We start from the raw sequence: 26,862 nt of genomic DNA on the forward strand, positions 1-26,862 counted from the left end.
TTGCCCACAAAAAATAACTCAGAATAAATATATTATTTAGTAAGCAATGTTAAATGCCTTTCAAGTTGAATAAGGAAATAAAGTGCGATTTAAAACGTAGGAAAAATAGTTGCCACATGTACGGTAACTTCAGACTGCTTATTTAGGTAACGCTAGTTACAAAAAAACAGGGCATAGTTTATTTGCCAATCATTTGCTGGTGCTTACATAACATGCACAGTAGAACATGGTTTCTATGAATTATGTCAGAGGGATAGTGCTTTTCACAAGATAATTTCAAAAATATGGATTAATTGTTAATTAGTCACACTGTCTTTCCTGCTTGTTTACTTAAGACTGACCTTTAGGTATTGTGCAGTTTGGCCACAACTGACCAGAATATACAAAAAAGGGCAAGTCCTGGGGCAAACCAAAGTAAGGTGCATCACAGAGAGAAAAGGCACGTCTTTTGAGAATTTCACACTGATTGGACCCATAAGATCAGTACATATTTAGTGAAAATGAGGCTTAAAAGTGCCGCAAAACGCTTCCTGATTTTAGGTCCCAATCTCCAGATTTTGTTTATTCAATCTCCCTACTTGGCTTTTGAAAGGTTGACAGGTATGTTAGTGTCAAAATATCTATAAAAAATAGGGTGGGAAGGGTCAGAAGAATATTGAACTATGTAATTCTATTCAACTCACCAACTTTATCAGCACACAGTTAACTACTTTGGTTCAGAGTTAAGTTATAAATTAAATATTTAAGGTGTTCACATGCACTGCATACCATGTTTAATTGTATTGTTAGAGTGAAAACCTTCAGTTTAGTCATGGGCTATTGACCACATGACTTGCTGTTTTCCATAAATGCAAGGTAGCAAAATCCAAACCAAACTGGTCACCCAGCAGACAATATTGTTATTATACCACCTGCATGCATCAAAGGGATAGTTGAGTCTTCTTCTGGTGCTGTGACACTGTTGTAAATCTCTGATCACAGTCGGCCATTATATGGGACTATAGCGACATGAAAAGGATATATCAGCTTCTGACAGACTATGATGTTGAGATAGTTAATTTTGAAGTCTTAAGCCCATCTTACAGATTGCTGATACACAAATACCAACGTATTTAATTTTTTCGGGTACAGGGACAATCATCTAATTGTGTAACAGAATTTCTGATGTATATCAATATTTTTAAAAATGTAATAACTGTTCTTCACTGTTTCTAGTTGACTACTGTTCATTCATATTTTGTTCATCACAAGAAGTTATGCATACCTGTTGACCAGGTAACATGCTAACAACATGTTTATAAGAGTTATGCACTGTTTTGACTGTTGACTCATCTCCTTCATAGGGTATGGGGTGGACTGTAGGTAAGGCTGGTATTGTTTGTGAATAAAGTGTTCATCATTTCGCCACTTATTTTTATTTTTAGAACCAGATGGGTATGTTTGGTAATTATGGAGCTACCAAAGCTATACCTGGTGTTTCTGGAGATGACAATGCTGATGTAAGAAACCCATTCCAGTATGATCAACAGGTCCAAATGGTAAGTGTCCTTTCATTTGTACTTTCTATTTCATTTTGATCAACAGATCAGAACTGTAAGTATCTTTTCACTTGTATTTTCTATTCCAGCATCATCCACAGGTCAAAACTGTAAGTGTCCTTTCACTTGTATTTTCTATCCTAGTTTATGAATAGATCCTGAAGTCCATAGATGTGTAAATATGTAGATCACTCCATCTGTTCAGTACATCTTTAAGTTTGCTTCTGCTGGATAACTATTGAAGACTACCTCATTTGCAACCATATTTGATGAGTGTCTTTATACAAAGATTCACATACAACTGTATACAAAGTTTAACATATAGTTGCAGATAAGTTTATTTTTATTTTGTTTTGTCATCCTCAATGGACCAGTTCTATAAGGTATTTTCTGCAGTAGGAAAGTGGCCTCATGAGTGATGTGGTCTTTCCAGAAAACAATCACATTTTAGTAATCACTACATGTAACATATAAAGTAATATTTTTATTTAGAAATCACAGACATCTTATACAATCAGTGTGATAAAAGTTAGATCAATTTTACTGAAAATAATGATGAAAGTGGTCATGAGACTTGATACAAAACCACCTTGACAGTAAAATCTGGGTCTAAACATCTGGTTAGGACTACCTTTGTTCACTCGTATAATTTTCTCAATGCTTTAGAAAGTGTAGGCGACAATGTTACTTTAAATCGTTCTGACATCATGTTTTTCAACAGCGATTCAAAAGGAATTCCTTTATTTTGTTTAGTCAAATTGTTTTCACTATTTCTACTAAACTGAGAAAATCTGACAATTTGCACCTTTTTGGAATGACTTAATACTACACATGTGTGGCAGTTTTTATTTATGAATATGAAATGACTGGTGCTTGCAGGGGAATTTAGATTGTCACAAGATTGGCTGCTTTTTGGCTGGTACCCTTTCAGTTAAATTAATAAGTTTCATTCATCCTTCAATCCTTTATTTTATGATATAATGACAAGGTCAGTCATTTTCATCATGTTGTCATTGCCAGCATCAGTCACATTCTTTCTCACAGATGTGATAATGTGATTGCTTCCTACTTGAAGGTATAGTTTTCAAATAAAATCATGTTTGGTGTTTATGATTGATGACCAGGTAGGAATGCTGCCATAAAGTCCTATGTAAAAGCCCATAATGAACAAAAGTCTAAATGCAGTGGTGTATATTCAGAACAATGTCTGAGATATTGCAAATCTGAGCTAAGATTCAGGTTTTTCTTGTCACAAATATGTAGTATAGTAAATTTCAGTCACATAACAATATAGTAATCAAAAGGTTGCAAGCATTTAAATCTCTCCATTGTATACTGATAGATTTTCAAATGAAAAATCTGTGCTACTCCTATTCACTTCAGTCAGACATAACTTCTCAAATAATTTGAATATTTGTACTGTAATTTTGCATGCATACAGCCATCATTTATATAGATTTATACCTTGAAAGAATTTCATGGAAATTGAAGATGTCTACCAGGGATTGTGGTTGATTTGTTATAAGTGATGCCAACATGTACTTTTCCAATGGGTCATTTCTGACTGACCAAAATAATTGGTATCAGCCCAGTTAAATTATTATTAATCAGCTGTTGTTCTTGACATTGTGTTTTATAACAAATTACAGTAGCATGCATTGTGTCATAGTATGTGTGAATCAGCAATGACACCTAAAAGGTGTAATGTTGATGGAAGTTAGCAACATTTTTCTTGTCCAATACTTGTATGAATATTTGTTGGTGTCTTCACTATGATGTGAGAGCGTATCACTAAAGTGGCACATCCTTGAAAATCCTAAACTTCTTTCTTTACATAAACGTAGATGACTTGTGGGGCTGGGTGTAAAGATACATAGTAGTTTTCAAGTCAGTCAATTCATCTTCAGGTTTCCAGATTGTACAACAAAATCAAAAAGAACTTGATAGAATGGTAATAATAATAGTTACAGCAACGACATAAGAGCAAGAACGATTCAAATTAAGAGTTATTATTATTATTATTATTATTATTATTATTATTATTATTATTATAAAGTGCCCATGTCCTTTATGTTTAGTGGATGGATATGAAAAATAGTGAATGTTATGTTCATCTGAGGATATACATGTCTACCAGTCATTGTACTAAGGTACTAAGTCGATGGTACAGTACAGTGATTGAATGTTTTGTCTGTAGACTTACCTCCATGTTTACACCACTCCGTTGGCATAGTGGTTAGAGCATCCGCCTCGGATGCGGGAGGTCGAGGGTTCGATCCCCGGCCGAGTCATACCAGAGACTTACAAAAATGATACTAACAGCTGCTTCGCTTGGCGCTCAGCATTAAGAGGTTAGTGTCGGCCTGGTGTCACGATAATGTGACTGGGTGGGATATCATGCTACATGTCTGTGACATGATGCCCCAGTGCTAGACATCACTATAAACTGCCACACTGCAGACATTGTAGCGATATGACTAAAAAATTGTTAAAGCTACGTTAAAAATCCAAATCACACACACATATCTCCATGTTACAATATGTGATGATATGCTGGACAGGTAGAGTATATTTATATGAAGAAATGGCTCACCATTCCACTATGTCATTTCTACAGATGAATATGGTTGGTGATTATGGAGGCCACAATTGGATGCCTGGTGATACGGTTGATAACATCTCTGGCCTGATAAATCCCGTCCAGTGTGATCAGCAGTCTCAAATGGCAAGTTTGTTCTCACATTCATTTTTGTATCTTGGCTATGCTTTATGAATTGGTTCTGTGGTTTTGCCCATGTTTAGACACATGAGCGCATACATCTGTCATGTTCATCACAAAGATGTATTTTCTAAAAGTTATTTTCATCTGGTGCTGTACTGTGACATTCATTCCATCTGATGTGCCAATTCTCCTCTTCCCTTCTTTTATTCATGATTTTTCATTTTACCAACAACTTGCCTTCCTTCATTCGCGAAATGTCATTTTCTCATGTAAGCAAAATTACATCCATTATACTACCTACAATAGAGGTCTCATGATGTTTAGATACCCCATGTAATTCTTTTAACTATACAGTGACTTGTATCATCTTAGGGTTAGTATAGGGGTGTGGTGAGGACGGATATAATTATATGAATGCATTGCTCACCATTCAACTACTTTTTGTTTTTAGAATCAGATGGCTTTGTATGGTAATAATGGAGATCACACTGTTATGCCTAATGTTCCTGTGGATAACAGACCTAGTCTAATAAATCCCATCCAGTATGATGTTCAAGCACAAATGGTAAGTTTGTTCTCACTTTTTTTTTGTATCTTGGATATGTTCTTTTGATAGTTCCTGAGGTGTTACCCATGTCTTGGTCCATCCATACTTATGTATCTACATTCATCCATCATTGTACATCACAGAATTGGTACATTTCGGATAAGTTAATTATTTCTGTCCAACCAATTTGACTTTACGCCTTTTGTCCTTGTACAAAATATCACTTTTAGTTTGTCACATACTTTACTTGTGCTATTGATTTAATTACATTGTTATGATCTAAATCAGCAATATTCCCGAGAAATACCATACTATAACACATAACAGGAGATATTTTGTTTATTGAAACTGACTCATTGTGTCAATTAATCATGCAGCTCATGGCTTTGTAATATCAATTTTCTTCATTCTAAATGATACTGATATGCTTATGATTGCCATCCAGAGCAATGAATAATAATGCATTCAGAATAATTACTTTTATTTTGACTTGCCTATGAATTCAGTGTAAAAGGTACCTTTGTTTGCAACTTATATTTTGCAGTGTTGTTTGACTCGCCATGGAACTTGATACAAATGATGGTCATGGTCGAAAGATGCTCATATTCATGAATATTTTTCTTCTATGATCAAAATTTTAGGAGGTATTAACTTTTGGAGGGGTGGAGCTCTACAGATAGCATGAACTTCTCAGAGACTGACAAGTGTGACGTGAAATTGTTTGCATTTGCAACATGCACAGTGGAGAGAATGTTGGCATTCCTCAATGTTACTTTCATGCACTATGGCTGGAATTTCTTTGGATACTGAACTTTTTGGAAACTCTAAAAGATCTAAGCACTCAAATAACCAAAATGACTGCTCCACATGTGCTAAAAGTCAGCCTGAATAAGTCTAACGTACACAGTCTTTTGCAGTTATTAAAGTGGAGAAAATGAATTTTGCCAGACTAGGCAATACCAGATTTTGAAAGTGCAATGAATGAATGACAAAATATACCAAATGTAAAAGAAGTTATCATATCTCTTGTTTACCTCTGAAGTCCAGGAAGTGAAAATGACAAACCATAGTTAGCAGCTTTTTCATAGGTTAACATCTGAGGTAAGGCCAAGCTGTATGCTCTATAACCCAAAACGTTGTGGAGTAGTCATCAATCATACACTACAATAAAAGGGAATTAAAAAGTATTTTGACAGTACTTAAAATATACAGGGTCATTTTCAAATAGCCAATTTAACCAGTGCGAAAATCTCAGAAATCAATGGAAGATATATGCATTAACCAGTGCATATACAAAGGATATTGTATGATGAGTTAAGTACTGTTTGGATTATAGGAGTGTTTTGATCATTTGGGCTGGGTTGAGATGCTGATGCAGGATCCTTTAATTTATGTGAAGAATATACTCACTATTCCACTAAGTCGCCTTTATTTTTAGAACCTGATGAGTATGTCTGGTAATTATGGAGACCACATTGCTGTGCCAAGTTTTCCTGGTGGTAACATCCCTGGTCTTGAAAGTCCTATCCAGTATTATGCAGAAGATTCCCTAGATGCAGAAGATTCCCTAGATGCAGATGAGGATTCCCTAGATGCAGAGGATTCCTCAGAAGATTACCTAGATTCACATGATTGGAGGATTGTAAGTTTGTTCTTGTTTTTAATGTTTGTATCTTGGTCATATTATGTTTATATGTCAATCCATTGCATCACAGAGTTTGCTTGCACTTGATAACTGTCCAAGACTACCAGTGTGTCTGGATACCATCACTTGATACATAACCTCACAAAAGTTCAATTCTTCCTTTATCTTTGCTCAAAAGCAGTTTCTGCCAGGATGATGGCTATCCATCCTTCTAGTGCCAACATATGTGTGTTTGGCATAGTTTCTGATTTACTATTTTATACATTTTGTCTTAGAATAGTATCATCGTATTCTGTTGTAACAAGCTTAAACTGGTCTAGGTCAGTGACAGAACTAATCATGATGTAAAACTGTGTCATTTGTTAACAAATCTAAACTATGTCAATTTAATGCTTAACGGCTGATCAGTTACATAATCCATTAGCTAACAGATATATATTGCCGACTGTATTACTTAATGGAAGATCAGTTACATAATCCATTAGCTAACAGATATGTATTGCTGACTTTATTACTTAATGGAAGATCAGTTACATAATCCATTAGCTAACAGATATATATATTACTGACTGTATTACTTAATGGAAGATCAGTTACATAATCCATTAGCTAACATATATATATATTGCTGACTGTATTACTTAATGGAAGATCAGTTACATAATCCATTAGCTAACAGATATATGTATTGCTGACTGTGTTACTTAATGGAAGATCAGTTACATAATCCATTAGCTAACAGATATGTATTGCTGACTTTATTACTTAATGGAAGATCAGTTACATAATCCATTAGCTAACAGATATATATATATTGCTGACTGTATTACTTAATGGAAGATCATTTACATAATCCATTAGCTAACAGATATGTATTGCTGACTGTATTACTTAATGAAAGATCAGTTACATAAATATAAAAGAGACTGGATCAAAAACATAGCCTTGAGGGATATTTTAATTAATAGTATGGGTTTGTTAGCTAATGTTGGAAATGGGTTTTTGTTCAGATTTTTATGTTAGCATGATCCAAACCAGATTAAAAAAAATAATAGTGTAACAGTTTTTGACAGGGATATGTATGATCAGCTGGGTCAAAGGCTTTCATGTATTGAGAAAAACAATTCTAGTCAAAGGACCATTAGCGATTTATGTAGCCAAAGTTGTTAAATTGGTGAGTTGCTTCACATAAGCAATATTGTTTTACCGAGTTATAATATCTTATTTTGTTTTACAAGTTTAATATGCTTTTCTAAACGTTAGAGTGTTTTTGTAGTTGAGTAAAACAATCCTAGTCAAACAACCATTAACATTTCAGATAACCAGTTATGTTAATTTGATGAGTTATATTTGGCGTAGGTGATATTTTTTTCTAAATAGTGATTAAGTGATTCTACCTTATGAAATAGAAAGTCAGGTTTAAAAAAGTGAGCACACTCACCTGGACTCTAGACTGAATCTTGATATGTGCTTATTTTGAATACTACATTTCTCTATTTGAAGATACCTGTAATCTTTGAAAATTTATGGCATAGAGAAAGTCATTATACTACAACTACTACTAATAATGATGCACTATTGCATGCAGAATAACTGATGTCAACATTTTTATTAATGTTGTTATCTTTGTGCTTTGTATCTAAATGTATTTTTGTTGTTGTTTTTGGGTGTGACACCATTTTTCAGCACAAGATATGCTATACATGTTGACCAGTATAATCTGTGGATGCCCAGTAAGAACAATCAACCCACCAGAAGCTACTGGACATTTTCTCGCAAAACTATATTTTCCAAACTTAAGACTCGAACCCACACAGACAGACATGTCAGCGATTGGTAAAGGCAAGCAATTTAGACCATTCAGCCTGTGGGGGCTATCTCAAGGCATTGTGAGACATAATTTTGTAGATTCAAGTTATCTTTTGAAGTTATTTTTTAATCGATCAGCGTGAAAGTTGATAATAGTATTGCCAACACTAAAGGACTTATTATAGTTGAATGTTTTATATGATCGAATTTTGTGAATGTATGATAACTATTCTCACAGTTGGAGCCACGATTGGCTGAGGGGTCTAAAGTACTTACCTTTACTGATCACTGCCTTTTCACCTCTGTCCAGGTGGGTTTGTTTCACAGGCTGGCAATGTGGATATGTGGGTAAATATAACAGTAGCATAATGTGCATTGGTGTTTCAATGTTGCATCATTAGCGAACATATCTGTGATTGTGAATTTAGTGCTTAATGGAATATCAGCTACATATGTCATTTGCTAACAAATCTGTATTTGTGAATGTATTACTTAATGGAATATTAGTTATATAAGTGAGAAAGAGAGTGGAACTAAAACATTATCATTCAGGGATGTTTGAATAAATAGTATGGGTTTGTTAGCTAATATTGGAAATGGCTTTTTGTAGATAAATGTATCTACGTATGAGAGATGTATGATCAACGGGGTCAAACCTTTCTTGTACATGAAGAAAAAATTCTAGTCAATACAACCAATAACGTTTGAGAGTAATGTCTTAAAAGTCACAGGGATGCCTATTATTTTGCTTTGCAAATGATATTGATAAAATAAGTTGATTGGATCTTCATGTGTAGTTCTTTGGATAATCCATTATCAGTTTGTGCAGTTCTTATAGATAATGCATGATGCTTTTAAAGATAATTGAAATATTGGTTCCTTTGAAGGCATGGGGCAATTACAAGTCATTGTATTTTGGTTTATAATAATTATAATAATATTACAATTATTATTATTATTATTATTATTATTATTATTATTATCATTATTATTATTTAAAATAATATCCTTTATTTATTCAGGGTGACACAATTAACTTGCATATGGCTTACATTATGGCCCTGCAATTACAAAATATACACATTCCAATAGTAACAAATGTACAAGGTTAACACAGACTTCATAAATGAATACAGATATAACAAAATTCTATAAATAAAAGTTTTAGAAGTTTAATTTACGTTTATCAGATAGATGTTAGACTGTTATCACAGCTACAGCTGCAAATGTTATGAGGGCTGTTCCATGGGACCAGGCAAAGGCAGCGTTGAAATTGGGTAGCCACCCTAACATGTGATTGAGACCTTTCAGGACCCACTGACATAATTTACTGAACAATAAAATCACCTACCAATAGATTTTTGGATATATATATATATATATATATATATATATATATATATATATATATATATATATATATATATATATATGTATATAACGGGTGCATGATAATATCAAATACCGGTATATTTTTGTATTAAACTGACGAAACAATAATCATGATATAACTTTCTTATATTGAATATTGTGCGATATTGATGTAAATTTTGAAAAGAAGAAGGAAACGAACTTTATTGTTATTGTAAATTAATATTAACCATATCTCACTACTTGTAATAGTTTCTGATTGACAAGTTAAGTTTTCTGGCAGAACTACAAATCTAGTGTACCACATGAACAAACACCATCCCGGGAAATGTGGTAATTACAAGATGACAGACTATAGGTCATCGATCCCTGCTAATGCGAGCTCGTCATGTGAAGATACTTCCAATCTTTCTAAAGTTAATACGTTAAAGCCAATCCAGAGGACATTGCCAGGGCTCATTGGTATGAAATACCTCTTACATTCTTCTCATGCTTTGCATATAACTGACAAGGTGTGCAGATTTATAATAAAGGACATGCATCCATACCGGATAGAAGATTCGTCAGAGTTTAGAGACCTCTTACATACACTTGACCCCTCATATAATGTTCCTGGTAGAAAGCAGTTTTTGCAGAGGTGATCATTCCTCAAAAATATGCTCAAGTCAAGGCACTGGTAACAGAAGGCCTACGAAATGCTGAGAAGGTTTCATTGACAACAGATAGTTGGACGTCGAGGTCAACTGAATCATATCTGACAATCACGTCAACTCACATTCGTTAAAATTGGAAGCTGATAAACGATGTTCTTTAAACTCAGCCCATGTATGAAAGACATACAAGTGAGAATATAGCTACTGTGATTCATGAGGCCCTCAAAGAATGGGAAATACAGTCTATCCCCATACCACCTATTGTATCAGATAATGCATCAAACATGGACAAGGCAGGGGCTCTTTTAGGATGCAACTTGCACATCAAGTGTTATGCACATACAATTAATTTAGCTGCACAAAAGTGTCACATTGAACTTCTCCTCAGCAGGATTCATCGAATAGTTGGGTTCGTCCACCAAAGTAGCAGCAGGGAGGGCGAATCCTACAAAATTTAGAAGGTTCCAAATGTCAAAATAAACCCTCAAAATAAAAAGGTTTCAATCGGAAATAACGTCCACTACGTTTCAAGAGGAATTCTAGGAGGGAGAAACCTCCTTGGGAGGTCCTCCTGAGTTAGTCCAAATATGGTTTCTGGTTGAGAAACCCATTAATGGCGCTTCGATTTGCCAAATGAACCAATTGGTTGTCGTTGGCCTCCCTGCTGCTATGAATTAAAAATTGCTATACCAAATAATGGTGCATTCGGAATCTTACACAGCTACACTAGCTATAGAGCGAGAAGAAGCACTTAAAAAATATATCCCTGTAAAAGAGGAGTTCCAAAAAAAAATGTGCAATCGCGGCAGGAAGCACAAGTTGAGTACACAGCGGAAACGGAACAGTTGTTTAAACCTATTACCGCGGTTACTGGAGATGCTTTAACTGCTATTAGGGGACCTAAAAAGGAACCAGGTGAGAAACAAGAAAGTCTTATTCAGGTATTAAAAGAAACTGCTGAAAAAATGGCTGCGGTCCAGCCTTAACCTGAAGGTGCTGTTGGAAAACCAAAAAAAGGAAGAAAGGGAGTTGATTTTAGGGAGAAATTTACTGAAGCGAGTCTAAAAGAAATTCAAACTTATAAAACAAAAACCCACCGGGGTATAAGCAAATTTATTGAGTTTGCTGTCGAAAGATTTAATACCAGAGGTGATATTTTAAAACCCGAACATATTAAAGTAGATAAAAAAACGTGGACTGATTGGTTGTATAAAATAAATCGAGGAGGTGATGAACAAATAGACAAGAATAGTATTGATTATAACATTTGCTCGCAGGGGATAACGAATTATAATAGGAATCAAAAAGAACGACAAGAAGAAGAGAAAGAACAAAGGCTAAAAGTAGTAGAAGAGAAACGAAAACAGCGACGAATAGCGCTGGCAGAAAAGAAGGAACGGCAACAAGAAATGCGAGAACGAAAGAAAAAAGAAGAGGAAGAGAGTAAAAAAAGTCTGTTATTGTTGTTCCGCACCATGAGCTTTCTCCTACACCTGAAGAAGACCAAGATGATCCTCCTTTATATCTTCCTTCGCCTCAGCAGCAAATAGAACAACAACAATCTCAACTCTGGTCCGGATTACCATTGGATCCTGCAGAGATGTTTGAAGAGACCCCTATAAAAAAATCTTCAAGGGGATTCAAAGAAGCATTTAATCGATATTGCTGCGAGATATAATCATACGACTTATTTAAGACCTGAATATCTTGGAAATGTAACACGTGAGCAGTGGCCTGCTGCAGTATATTTTACCTCTGAAGAATCACCTGTTGACCTAACCGATCCCAATTACTTATCATTTATGCAAAAGGTCGAAAAAAGACGATCAAGAAGTGAGCCTAACACCGGTGCTACTGGCAGTGGTTTGGGAAGTGGTTTTATTCCCTGTCCTGATAATATCTTCAATGACGTTTCGTGGTTAGAAGTTCTTATAGGAGGAAAACGCGCTGAGAATAACTCACCAGAAATAATTAATGAAGCAGCTGATATCTGTCGGCGATTGTTTCAAGGTAGTGTCATGGATGCTAGTATTTACCGAGAACTCGTTGATGAACTCGTTGATGATTATAGCGATTAAACAGTAGTAAATAGCTTAACATGGTCATATGTCAGTAAGGTGATAAATCAAGCTGCAAATCAGAGACTAGCAGCGTTGATAAATCAGGAATCTGACGCACAAAGAAATATAACAGCCAATTTGATAGCAGGAAGTGGACTTTGTGTGCGACGACGATTATCACCATTTGGAAAAATACGCAATAGTATAAAATGTTCAAACGCATATCCGACCCAGCATTTAACATAGATGAGCCGGTCAAGCAAGATAACTCAGTTCGTGATTATCAATTTTATTCCTATGATGCAGTCAAACCAGATCAACGGGGGCATATCGAACTTCAAGTTCATGATACAAGTAGATATTTTCTACCCCATGAGGCTTTTATTGAAGTAGAAGGTAAACGTATAAAGGCGGATGGTACTAACTACGATGCTAATGACCGAGTTGGTTTTGTCAACAACTGGATCATGGCATTGTTTAATAGCGCCACCTACATGATTGATGGAAAAAATATCGAGTCGATTCAAAGTGATGTTGATGTTGCTACAACAATAATTGGTCTAGCAAGATGTTCTGACGATTTTACAAGATCATCCAGGCCATCGATGATATTTGCTAAAGATATTACCAACCACGCTGACCATATTCAATATATTAAGTTGTGAACACCATGAGATACTGCATCTGACCCACAGCCAGTTGCTGATGGTCCTGAGTATGAAGCTAACAAGCTGGTGCATTTGATGTTATAAAAAGCATTTCCGGGACTTACAATTTAGGATTTGCAACACGCCGAGCAATGTTCTCAGGACTCAGCAGGAGTTTTTCGTGTGCGATTCCATTAACTCCTATCTTTGGATTTTGCAGAGATTTTAGAAGGGTCATCTTTGGAGCTAGACACACAGTTGTGCTTAACAGAAAAGAAAGGGATAATGATGCGATTTGGCGAGGAGATGGTGTTGATGATAATCTTAATGCTGGCAGAGTAGATATAACAAAACTTTCACTTTGGATGCCGGTATTAACTCCGTCGATCACGGAAGAACCGCGATTACTCTCTTTTATGAATCAAGGTGGCAAATCATTGCTATCGTGGTTAACAGTGACTACAGACTCCATCCAAAGTTCCATCAGAGGTTTATTTACTTGGTATATAGCATCACAGCAAGGTGTTTCTGCGCCATGACATATTTTTATTGTGCTTCAAGATAAAACCCGATTTAATAACCAGACACAATCCCATATGATATTTGAGAAACTTGGCGTTACTGATGTTTTTTTGAGAATAAACGGACAACAAAAACCAAAGATATATCATTAAATTTTGACAATAATCATGTGGCGCGCGCGTATAATCGTTCGTTGACGTTTTTGGCGCGTAACACGAATATAAATACTGTGACGCAAATATCACAGCTTGATTTTACAAATCTGTATCCGATTTATTACTTTCCGCTGGAGCATCTTGATTTATCAAAGCAATCTGTCTTTGATATACACTTCCAAGCTCATATTAATAACCCGCCAGCTGTTGGTCTCGACCTTGGTTACAGAGCAATCGCGGTCATACTCAGTAACAAGGCAATGTTACTTGAAGGTATTAGTGGCCGAATGAGAATCGTTGATGCACCAGTGGAAAATATGTAGACAATTAGATTAATCGCGCTTATTATAAAAATGTCATATAGTCACGTTAATGTCACTTTGACTTCTGGTCAGATAAAGAAATTACAATCGAAAAACGCGAGTGCGTGTGGGGCAACGATAACACTAAAAATGATCAAATCGCTAGCGGTGGTCCAAACAAGTTATCGTTGAATAAAACCCAACTAAAACATTTCAGTAAAGCAAAGCAAGCAAAAACCGGAGTTCAACTTGATTTCGCTCCAAAAGCTGTCAAGGATATGGTTAAAACTGGTGGTATATTTCCACTTCTCGCAGCAATACCAGCATTAATAGCTGCTGATGCCCCAGCTGTCGCAAAAGTAGCCACGTTAGGGGCTGTTGGAACAGCTGCCGGAATGGCATTAAAGAAAGCAACTTGAAAAGGATACAAAAAAAGGACGGGGTCTAAGACTTCCAGGAACTCCGCCCTCATGGTACCCAAAATGGTTTTGACACAAGTATTGCACACACCGATGTCAAAAAATTTGATTTACTCGATGCTGCTAAACATCTTAAAATAAAAAATTTCAAATGTGTTTTTATGCGAGATCAGTTACCGCAACAACCGAATAATCCAGAAACTGGAATCATTAATCTCGATAACATTGATGGTCCAGGAACTCACTGGGTTGCTTACGCGATCGATCCACGTGGAATTATCTATTTCGATTTGCATGGGTTAGCATCACCAGTTGAATTCATCAAATATGTGCAAAACACCGCCATTTCAGTCTGGTATTCAACGCTACCAACACAAACACTAACCGATCCACCAATATGTGGCCGTGAAGTATTAAATGTGTTTGACGCGATATCAAAATCAACCAAACCGCCTCACAAAGTCGTGCACGAGTATACCGCTGGTCGATTTAAACAATCCGTAAGAGAATAATGGTAGATATTTACGGAAGATCTCTCATCGAAGCAAAGATAAAAAAAACGCGGTGATGTAGATTTATCAAAATATGCGACCAAAGATGAAATTGACAATCTTTTAACGTTATCCGGGATAGACCCAGATGAGGTTGTTATTTTTCAGGACCGATATGGCAAGCTAAAAACCAGCAATATCAAATGGAATGACATAGTTCGCAGGGTTCTTGGAGCTACCCCGGATAACATCCCTGTGTTTACTGACAGCGGAAAATCAGAGACTCAAGTATATCGTTTACAACCATCAGAGATCAAATCGCAGCAAGTGTGACTAATCGCTTAAAAAATACTGGTGACACAATGAACTCAACATGAACGAAAATAAAATACTGGTGTTAGCGGATCCAACATCCGACAAGGATGCTGCAAACAAACTATATGTTGACAATGTAGACAATAAATTATCCACACTGCGGGCCGAATACGAAGTTCATGTAAACGCGTTTTCAAGACCTCGTAAAAACTTTCAAAAAATTTAATGAAACCGCAAAAGAATTCTTTGGTGATCCGCTCACCGTTGACATAAATCTTTCTGATATCAAAACCAACATTGACACGATCAAACAAACACAGCAAGATATCATAGGTGGGATTCCTGAAATTGTTAACAAAACCAGTTCGATTAAAATTCCACCTGGAGTTACTCCTGGGCATTTCACCAACATAGTATACACGGTATCATCTGAATTTGCAGCATAGTCTAAATAAAATAAAAATATCAAATATACCGCAACAGTTACTGGTGTGTATAGACTGTCTGTGTTCGGTGCTGCAAAATTTGAGATTTTCACAACATATTTTTGGAGGCATTCCACCGACAAGTTTTCCGGGGTTGTTACTATCTCATTAAACAAGGGAACCGAAGAGGAATTTATACTAGAAGCAGCCGATAAGACATCAAACTCAATATCTTACTGGTGGTGTTTGGAATTCGTAGCTGAAACACCTCAATTGGTTACTGCATAAGATAATAAATGACCCTGACAGCATCAACAACAACATTAGATGCGCAACAATATAGATATGATCAAGTGCGCGACTGACAGAGTTAAAAACCCTCATCGACAAATACAACCTAAAGGTAAAAAGATATAAACGACGAGCAGTCATCCTGGATGCGTTAGTTTACTCGGTAAACGCGTTAGTTGTATCCACCGGAGTAGTATTATCAGCGCTAACACCAGTAACAATCGCAGTAACGATATGCGTTTCTTCATCAGCTGCAATCACAGGGGTTTTTAATATAATCGCGAAAAAAATATCCTCGTGCACGAGCACAAAATTGCACTATTATATCATACAAATAAACACAGCAACAGCCGCATACTCAAAATTATCGTCGCTGATATCATCAAGCATCGACGATACAACAATATCAGATTCCGAATTCGCGTTAATGGTTAAGATATACGAAGACTGCACCAGCCATTTCAAAACAACAAAGATAGATAATGACGGAATTACTTCAACAGATAGTCGAAAATACAAGCCCCAAGAGAATTTCAATGATAACGGTAAGTTCGACTAACCCTGAATTTAGTATTAATTTTCCAACTGCAATTCCCGTTAAAGAAATCACACTAGCACAATTACGAGTATACCACAGTTGGCCCAATATCAGATCAAAATCGTTTGGTGGATTACCAGCGAATAATTCGTTTGTGTTTGCACATAAAAACCGACCCGATGGTACACCCGACTGGAACGTCATTGGGATACCAACCGGGTCTTATCAAATCGAAGAAATCAATGAGGAATTACAACGTCGAATAAAAAATATCACAGAAAAAGAATCACAGATAGAAATAACTGTTCATGAACCAACCCTGTCTTCTGCAATCGAAATAAGCACCCCAGACTACGCCATAGATATATATCAGAGTTCGATCAGAACAGTGTTAGGATGGCCTAAAATTCCACCCGAGAGCCACCGATACCACCTGAACCGAAAAAGTCTGATTATGTCACGGACAATAAATCATATCACGATGATGTCTTCACCATAATCCTTTCTCGTGTGCGAGATCTAACAAATCTAAGTGAATATCGTAATGGGTTTTGGTTTTTTGAAAACAATGGGGTTTGGACTTCACTGGATCAAGCTGATATTTTGGGACATTTCGATACCCTTAATAAAAGATATAAGGACATGTTAAATGAATTACGGCAGAGTTTTCAAGAACATATTTTTGATTTATCGTTAAAAACCTCAGTTATCAAACGCATAGAAATATTAAATCAAATTGCACATGACATGGAATTGGTTAACCTACGACTTATTCAAAGTGTATTAAATGCCAAAGATGGTTCTGTCAGAGTAGGGTTTGCAAATAGGTATAAAATACACGTAGATGATATTTCAACATTTAAATTTCCAGGGTATATTCCACCAAACAGACTCAAAAAATCAGTCAATGATGTCATTGATGAGTTCTTTGATGACATACTCGCACAGTACAAAAAAACATTACCGCCGGCAACTATTCTCCGGCACAACAATGAATCGGAAGGGACAGGCCGACATGTATCCCCGGAAATTGTAAATGTAACTAATGTGGTCGCGGTCAATCTTGTGTGTGATGTAATCGATGGCAGCTAAAGCACAGACACGACAGTATCAAATCAAGCCCAGCAAGGATTTGTTCTTTATTCATTCACCCCGAAAGACCCACCTGGATATCTGATTGTGCAAGAGCCGATCAATCAGGTTTATTTGCAGTGTTATAATCCACTGTTATCAATAATAAATTTCAAACTAACAGACCAATCTGGTCACCTTCTGGATTTAAGAAATGAAGCGCTACATATTAATCTACTTGTGAAATCGTAAAGTATTCAATCCTAAAAATCACATTCAAAAAATAATCCTGACAGTCAGCTTGGATATTGTTTTTTACTGTCGCTCAGAATTATAAGAAATTTATTTTTTACTGAAAAACTGTCAAATTTCTCAATTCTGAAGGGTAATATGCCTGTCAAAATCATGAAAATCGTCCGATTTGCTAATTCGGAAGGTAAATATGCCTGACAAAATCATAAAAATCGTCCGATTTGCTAATTCGGAAGGGTAATATGCCTGACAAAATCATAAAAATTGTCTGAAATTCACAAGCTAGTATAATAATTTTATTTTTCTGCACGAGCAACACTAAAAATATTTTATTTATATATATTTTGTGCACATCGTCCGATTTGTTAATTCTGAAGGGTAATATGCCTGTCAAAATCATGAAAATCGTCCGATTTGCTACTTCTGAAGGGTAATATGCCTGTCAAAATCATGAAAATCGTCTGATTTTGCTAATTCTGATGGGGTCTACTAGTCAAAATCATGCGAATTCAGTAAAAAAAATATACCTGCAAAGAAATTTATTTTTTCCTGACAGACCTTGATTTCTACTTAATCAAACGAGTATTATATATATACCGGCACGTGAAGGTTTTTATACACGACAAGCAAGCACTTGAAAACTACATCAAAGAGGTGTTTATGCAGTCCCCGGTCAGCACAGTTGATTTAGTTATTGATGTATTCGGCAATGAAGACTTTTTATTAACGCAGGGACAGTTAGATGAACTGCGGCAAAAACGTATTTGTGTGATCACATGTGACAGAGACCAGATTTTAAATTACGCGCATTCCTCCATTAAATTTGATCGGCTTAAGGAAATATTATTTAACTCTGCAGGTCAGATTGATACAAGTGAAACAGATGCAGATTAGATCGATACAAGTGAAAATAACTCATGAGATTAAGGTAGGTCTGATGTAGGTCCGATTGATGTAGGTAAAACAAAAAACTAACCCCTGATTCGCGGAGGCAAACCCTGACTGGCCTGTTTGATATTATCAGAGATGCCAAAGAAGAATTTCGTAATGATGGAGCATCTCATGTGTGGTCTACATTCAAAATTATACACAACGACGATGTCAAGGACGCTACAATGAGTGATGCACGAACGAAAACGATCATCAATTGCCTCAATCAGAAATATTTTTCCAGAATAAAGTTTATTGTGCAGGCGGATTCCGATAAATGGATTATCCGTGACAAACGTAACCCTGTCCTTGCAAATGGAAAAACTGCTCTGTTAAGTAAAGATTCCAAACCAGGAACGCTGACTGGGATTGATAAACCATATTACGCTCGAGCGTATCCTGTGACCGCGGTCATTTACGGAATTTATCCGATAAAAAACCCAACATTAATGATCTTGCTCCAATGAAATTTTCAAAGCTGAATCGTGTAGCTGAACGAGTAACAGAACATTTCACAAATGCGATGCGCGGAAACTGTCTAACGGCTTTACGACGTGAAAAATAAACAAATGGGCTGAATCGGTTAAGGATACAGGAGCTACAATAAACGATGTTGCCGAGTTAGAAAAAGCATTAAGATTCCCCATAACCGTAGTAACGATAACAGGGGAGGTATTATAAAAAATCAAAATATAATCGGAACGGAGCTCCAATAAATATCATTGATCATAACGCTCACGCTTGAGCCAGTGCATTCACAATATTTCCACGAAATCGAACTGTAAGATTTTACCTGTCTTCGGAAAATTCCTAAGAAAGGAACTCTGAGAGAGTCATGTTTGATTTTATTAAACAGATAGGTGAAAACGATCCTGTGTCAGTGTGGTTATTTTAGAGTTCAGATAATGAAATATATGATCAGTTTGTACGCGTTAACGGTGAAATATACCGTAAAGAATCTCTACATGAAGCAATGAGAAAACTTGCTCAGAGATATTCCAAAGATACTGACCGATTACTAACTAATTGTTTCACTATTCCATCAGTTGTAGCCCATGTTGCCAGAGAAAAAAATTCGTGGAAGCCAACACGAAGTGAGTTTATTGAAGATATACAATTAAATTGTTGCGAATACGGACACGGCGGATTGTGGAATACCAAGTATAATTACAAGGAAATGATATCAGTTGATATGGTTGCGTGTTATCCAGGAAGCTTTCTCGGGATGGGAGAATGCTCTGGATACTTTAAAAGATTTGGACACCCCACAAACTCGATGACGCGGATGGCCATTAATGGACCATTACCCGATTTTGACCTAACAGGATTTGCTTGTGTAGTGTCATTCGAAATGGCTAAAGGTCATCATGTTATTTGTTATGCTTGGTTTGGTCGGCATTTTAGTGAAAAACTTTGGGCACCACTAGTGTTGTTACGATATATGCTTGATTGTAAAATACTGGTATCGTTGACAGTCAGTGAGGTAATTATATCATATCGGGCACAGACTGAAGTTTGGTTACCAACATCTGAACTGGTTGATTGCGAAAGTGATGATTACGATACATTAATAGCCAACCTCGAAGAGAAAAGAAACGCGAAAGATCTCGGTAGAAGAATAATTGGTAAGTTTACTCAGGGTGGTGCATATGATCATAAATGACATTATAAAAGCCTGATTATGGATCCCGTCGAGTATAAATTTGTGGTCGCTGATGCAACTGCGAGAGGTAAATTTGTAAGTCGAGAAAAAACTTATTTATCTGATGGAACTCGACTGGGTACGGTTGTAAGTTATACTGATGGTGAGTCACCTCAGTATACTCATTTAAGATCTTCGATGCTAGTTTATGTTTCTATAAATTTGCTATCGATGATAAATAGATTCCCTGACACTGCAGTTAGAGCTGCAACGGACTCATTTTACATCAACAAGAAATACCTGAATTCGGTAACTCGTTTTACAACTGATGATGAATCATGGGGTTCGTGGAGAATGAAAGAAGAAATGGTGTATGATTATTGTGAGTCCGCAGATGTTGAGATTAAAGATAGTTATCATAAATCAGAATTATCAGAAATGTCGAGTGCACCATCTGTGTACGATCCAGTGTCCAGACACAAGACTGTTTATCTCAATGGGCCAGGAGGGTCTGGTAAGACGACTCGAGCCATTGAATTATTTCGGAATTCGGATATGATAGTGTTAACACCTACACATAGACTCACGCGAGAGATGAAACAACGAGGGGTTAACTCATGCACTTATCACAGCTTTTTCAGATACAAGGGCGACGCATGGACTCCTGATCGAATGGGAGAGAAATATATTTCGAGCATTATAATTTGGGATGAAATATGTACGGTACCGTTAGAAACATTAAAAATATTTCAGGATTGGTTATGAACAAAAAATACAGCTGTGATAATGTGCGGCGATCACGGTCAGCCACCTCCATTTGTTGGACCACCCCCACATTTGTGGTTAAAAGATTTTGTTGACCACTTCGAAGAAGTGGCTGATGATTATAGAGCGCTTGATGCAGAATTAAACAAGTTTAAGAAATTAATCAGACTACAACCGAATAAAATTCAATGTGAAATAATGCGCAAGGTGATTTTAGAAACTTCAATTAGCGACTTTTGGAAAAAGTGGAGACCAAGAGAATTGATAGTGGCAAGTAGGAAGATAGTCAGAGATACACTTCAACAACAGTTATTTCAATTACACAAGAAAAAATTTCCAACACTGCCAGTGCCATTGTGTTATAGACCAGCTGATACGCGGTTACAGAATATCGACATTGATATACCAGGACAGTCAGATAAACAAAATCTCGTATTAAATGATGTTGTTGCAGTTGATATCAATGTTGTTGAAGATGCACTGCGCGCTGACAAATCCCCATGGACGCTAGGATACGCAATGACGATTCATTCATCTCAAGGACTGACTATCTCTGATACAGTTGTTTGGATTATTGATGATCGTATCGAGTGGTCAAACTAAGTTTACTTAGCTGTATCCAGAGTCAGAAGAATATCTGAACTGAGAAGGATTGTTTTGGATGAGTCAATGGCTGATGAAAGTAATAATGAAAACAACAGTGATATAATAAGAAAAAAATTAAGTGGTTACAAACAGAGTGACAAAAAAAATAATCGAGAATTTGACCTTCATGTTGAATTTATCGTGACACTGAAACAACAGCAGAATAATAATCATTGTGCAAGCTGTAATTGTATAAAGTTGTGGCAGTATTTGAATAATAATACAAGACAATTCACCGTAGATAGAAAAGATAATCGTCTTGGTCATGCATGAGAGAATGTGATGCTGACCTGTCTTAAATGTAATCGACGTTGGGGTGCTAGTTAAGTGATTTGTGTGGTAATTGTGTGTCCTCGGGAATTACTTGTAGTTGTTCACGTGTGAATCCACGTTGAGGAGCAGTTGAATCCAGTCTGTAGATTGCTGGTCTACCAGTAGGTCTAGTTATGTTAGATATCTTGGGTGTAGTGATGCTCCAGATAGGATCAGTCGCTCTTTTTACCACCTTCAAATTCACCTGGTTCATATAAATATCTCACAGTAACATCACCCAGTATCGGCTGTGTTGAAAAATCACGTCGTTGTGGTATATGTTTTTGGTAATTGTGTTAATAGGTTTCATGTTGGTTGTTCGAGTAATTTCATTATTTAATGCAGCTATCACATTTGGTAATCTTGCGACCCATTCGCATGATCTCTTGTCCTGAATGAATTCCTTCGCATATTGATATCCAAATAACCGCTCAGCAAGAGTTCGATTAAATCACACAACAATTGCCTGATCACGATGAATCGCAGTATGTCCTCGTCTGATGTTGACGTTATGTTGCTTCATCAGCGATGATACTACACCCTGAAATTCTTTGCCAGGATCAACTTGTAACAACTGTGGCCATCGTAGACCACCTCGTTGATAAATTCATTCAAAAGCATTGGCTACTTGAGATGCTGTTTTAGTCGTTAAGGGTTCCGCATCTTTGTATCTACTTGCAACATCAATTACAGTTAACGCGTATTTATATGTTATTTGACATCTTCGGATTTTAATGGTATCATGTGGCAGAAATAATATATCAGCCTGATGAACTTCATTAGGAACACTAACATCAAAGTGTGCAAAGTGAATTTGTTTAGGCGGTGATTAGTAAATTTGCCATATTGCCTGTTTGGATAACCAATTTTTAGCAGTATCGCGCGTAACTTTTGCTGCTTCAGCGAGTTTACTAATTGCTGCACTACCCCTCCAGTATCCTTTTGGGGAATAATAAATCGACTCCGTTAAAATTAATTACCAGCACCTAACGCTAATTTACCTTTCATTGCGGATTTTATTAACCAACTAGCTAATTTTTCATTGAGAGATTTGTCAGTGATGGAATTTAGCGCGTGAATTAATTTCACATCCGCAAGATGTCTATGCTGCAGATCTTTACTTTTATAAGCTACATCATGAGCATGACACGCCTTATCAATAGCGTTTATCGGATACTCATCTGATTTTGGTTGATATTGGTCATCAAGTCGGGTTCCAGGACCGCAGTAATTATATCCTGGGAGGTGTTTTTCTCCTGGGTATTTAGCCCACGGAGTACCGGGTAGTTTTGTTAATTTTGCTGCAATATCACCTCCGTGTTGCTTTTTTTTTTTTACTTGACTTTGGCTTTGGCTTTGATTTTGGTTTTGACTTTGGTTTTGACTTTGGTTTTGGTTTTTCACCTGACTTGCCAGTGGAAACAAATTTAAATTTTTTTGTACCGCATCATTCACACTTGCCCGTAACCGCAGACCTATTATTTTTTGTTGTAATGGTTGTTAGATCACTTGTTGGTGTACGCGCCCTGCATTTCACACAATATAAATCCATATTATTTTATATTATATCTAATGGAAATAACTGACTTTTCTGCTACAATACGACGAGAACCAGTTAAGCATCACGCAGCGCTACCAAATTCTATTCGAATGATTATCATTGGTCCATCTGGGAGTGGTAAGACGCAGTTGTTACTTAATTTAATAATGAAGTGGATGAAATGGGATAAGCTGTATTTGGTAGCACCATCTGTAGATGATCAACGATGCTATGAAGTGTTAAAAGATTATAATGAAAGCGCAAAATCGTTAAGCGGAGGCGATGTTGTTGAATTTATAGCTGACATCAATGAAGCGCCAAGTATTGATGATATTGATGGGTCAATTAACAATTTAGTTGTTTACGATGACGTGATGTTGGATAAGCAATCAAATCCTGCCAGAATATTTTCCAGAGGTAGACACAAAAACACAGATGTAATTTATGTAACCCAGCGATATACACAAATTCCTAAAGTGATCAGAGATAACTATAATATTATTACTGTCTTTAACGGAGTTGATACTCACACGTTACGAAATATTCATCAGACCTGGTGTAGCGGCGATATGGACATAAATAAATTAAAAAATTTCTTTAGTCGTGCTAAAATAACCCCACACGGATTTATAACAATAAATTTACATGATCCTCGAACATGGTATCGAGTTGGTCTTGATAAAATTTGTTAATTCATAGCAGCAGGGAGGGCAACGAAAACGAATTGGTTCATTTGGTAAATCGAAGCGCCATTAATGGGTTTTTCAACCAGAAACCATATTTGGACTAGCTGAGAAGGACCTCCCAAGGAGGTTTCTCCCTCCGAGAATTCCTCTTGAAACGTAGTCGACGTTATTTCCGATTGAAACCTTTTTTTTTGAGGGTTTATTTTGACATTTGGAACCTTCTAAATTTTGTAGGATTCGCCCTCCCTGCTGCGAAGTACAACTGCATCAGCTAAACTGAGAAGCCAGGCTGAATTGCAGGGTCTACCGGATGATAAGCTTATAGCTGACGTGCCCACTAGATGGAACAGTACTTATGACATGATTTCAAGGTTTCTTGAAATGCAGTGTGCAGTAATTGCCGTTTTGAGGTCCAAAGATCTTGCTAAATTAAATGAGAAACATTTGAACACATTGGCAGATGATGACATTTGTCTGGCAGATGAGGTAATGGTTTGTCTAAAACCTCTTAAAGTGGTGACGACCACTCTTTGTGCTGAGTCAGTTCCAACCATTTTTGTTATCATGCCTCTTCATCGCAAACTTATTGACAGCATTTTCCAACATAGCGATGATGACTATCTAGTAATAGCTCAGATGAACAGGGCTTTGGATGATGATCTTAAGGACAGATACACTCATCAAGAAAAAACTCTCACTATTGCTGCTGCCTTGGATCCACGTTTTAAAGCCTCACCTTTCCTCAGTGATGCATGAAGGACTGAAATCTTTACCAAAATTTTGCAGAATACATCAGAAATCATTGTTAGAGTGAAGGCTGAACATGACACTGATCACTCATCCGTGGGTGATAGTTGGCAGTCAGAACTGCCACCTTTACCACAGCTAACTGAGCAGTTATGTGTGTCTGCCTATTCTGCTGGTAAGGATGCTCAACCAGTTTGCAAGAAACTCAAGTCAGACATTGGTCAGAGTCATATAGATAAAGGTACCTGTTGTTCGGGCATGCAAGACCTTCTTGGTGATGTCTACATAACTGGTGTCGAAAAAGAAAAAAATCGATCTCACTCAATGCTCTACTATAAAATTTAGAATCATTTAATGTTACTGCTGCAATAACAAAACCCGCATTTGTTTGGTCCTCGAAAGTTAGCATTTAGCGGTGACTTCAATAACCCTTCATCAAAGCAAGCTAACTAGAATCTTCAATAAAAACAAAGCACCTTCATGAAATGAAGTCAGCACGAAACTTAAATAAAAGCAATGGAAGCTGATCGATTGTTTCATTTTCTACAGTGATTTGAATACTTGTGAGACAGACTGGGGTGTATTATTGTGACGGGAATTATGTGTGGTAGGGGTGGGGTGCAAGAGAGATTATTGTACTGTGAAAGTTATTACTTTGCTGGAAAAATGTTGAGGCTTATGATCGCTACGACAGGCAGCATAAATTCGAAATTAAAGTTCGAATCTTTTGAAAGCATATATATTTATTTTGTTCACGTGTTTTCATTTCACTATTAATAGCCTCATCCACTTTGTAGCCTTTTTTTACATGTGAGTTATTTGTGCTTTCTAACGTGAATGATATTTACACTTTTTAACATGTAATCCAGGAACAGCCTTAGCAAACGTGGGATCGATTTTGGATCATTTTGTCAGGAGCCCCTTGATTTATGTGTGGGGACCCCTGTTCGCATGGCATTAGGAAATAAACCTTAAACTTTTTAAAGTTTTATATGATATTGAACTTAAAATTTCTTCTATAACTTTAAAATTACTTTATCTCTCTATAGATATAATTACAAAAATTACTAACGCACAGGGCCACTATGAGCGCGGGCCCGATTGGGCCAAATCGGCCTAAAGCCAGCCCTGATGTCATCTATACTAGAATTTATGGATTGTTTTAATATAAATGTACAGTACTTTATGCATTATGGATACTTCTACACAATATTAAGTTGCCAATACACATGTGTAATCAGGTTAGTTTTGTCTTCAATTAATCAAAATTTCAATTTTTATTTTCTCTCAGTGTAAAGCCTACTCACTGATGTCAGGTCACCTCTTATAAATTTCACTTGTATGTGAAATTTGATTTGTGATACCCTTCTCCACTCATCTCTACATCCACTTAAGTCGACAATATTACCTTGGTAACAGTGATATTGAGATAAATGGGTAGTACTGTACTATGAAAATGTTGACTTTCTTTGAAAATTGGTGACAAAATATTGAGGTTGGCAATTTTTTGGGAAAAATTTTTATTAATGCCAGCACCATCTCAGCATCCAGTTATCGCCTGCCACAAAGCTGGGTAGCCTATAGCCTGTAAGGTACTGGCTTACCTCGGGATGAGTGCCTCATTTTGTGCAGGATGTTGAGAGTTTCTTCTTGACAAGCGGATGTCAAGAGTGTACCCAGCCAAAAGAGGTGGAACGTTCTCAGCTCTGAAGCTGGAACATCAGGACTGTGTGTCCTGTGATGGCTGATGACCTGCAAGTGATAGATGATATCCCCAAGATAGCACTTGATTTACAGCAAGCTGCATGAACTGAATATCAGT

General features: G+C 36.6%; 1 protein-coding gene across 1 annotated transcript in view; it reads left to right on the forward strand.

The window, feature by feature from the left end:
* LOC149784772 (uncharacterized) overlaps positions 1–26,862 on the forward strand; it is a 160,573-nt gene that overhangs the window by 96,316 nt on the left and 37,395 nt on the right. The window contains exons 12-15 of the mRNA XM_089932789.1: positions 1,425–1,538; positions 1,628–1,648; positions 4,718–4,825; positions 6,246–6,449. Of these exons, the coding sequence (XP_089788915.1) occupies positions 1,425–1,538; positions 1,628–1,648; positions 4,718–4,825; positions 6,246–6,449 (447 nt within the window). The remainder of the gene's footprint in view (positions 1–1,424; positions 1,539–1,627; positions 1,649–4,717; positions 4,826–6,245; positions 6,450–26,862) is intronic.

The sequence above is a fragment of the Sinohyriopsis cumingii genome, chromosome 14 (genome assembly GCF_028554795.1).
Source record: "Sinohyriopsis cumingii isolate HCF-2022 chromosome 14, ASM2855479v2, whole genome shotgun sequence".
NCBI classification, from domain to species: domain Eukaryota; kingdom Metazoa; phylum Mollusca; class Bivalvia; order Unionida; family Unionidae; genus Sinohyriopsis; species Sinohyriopsis cumingii.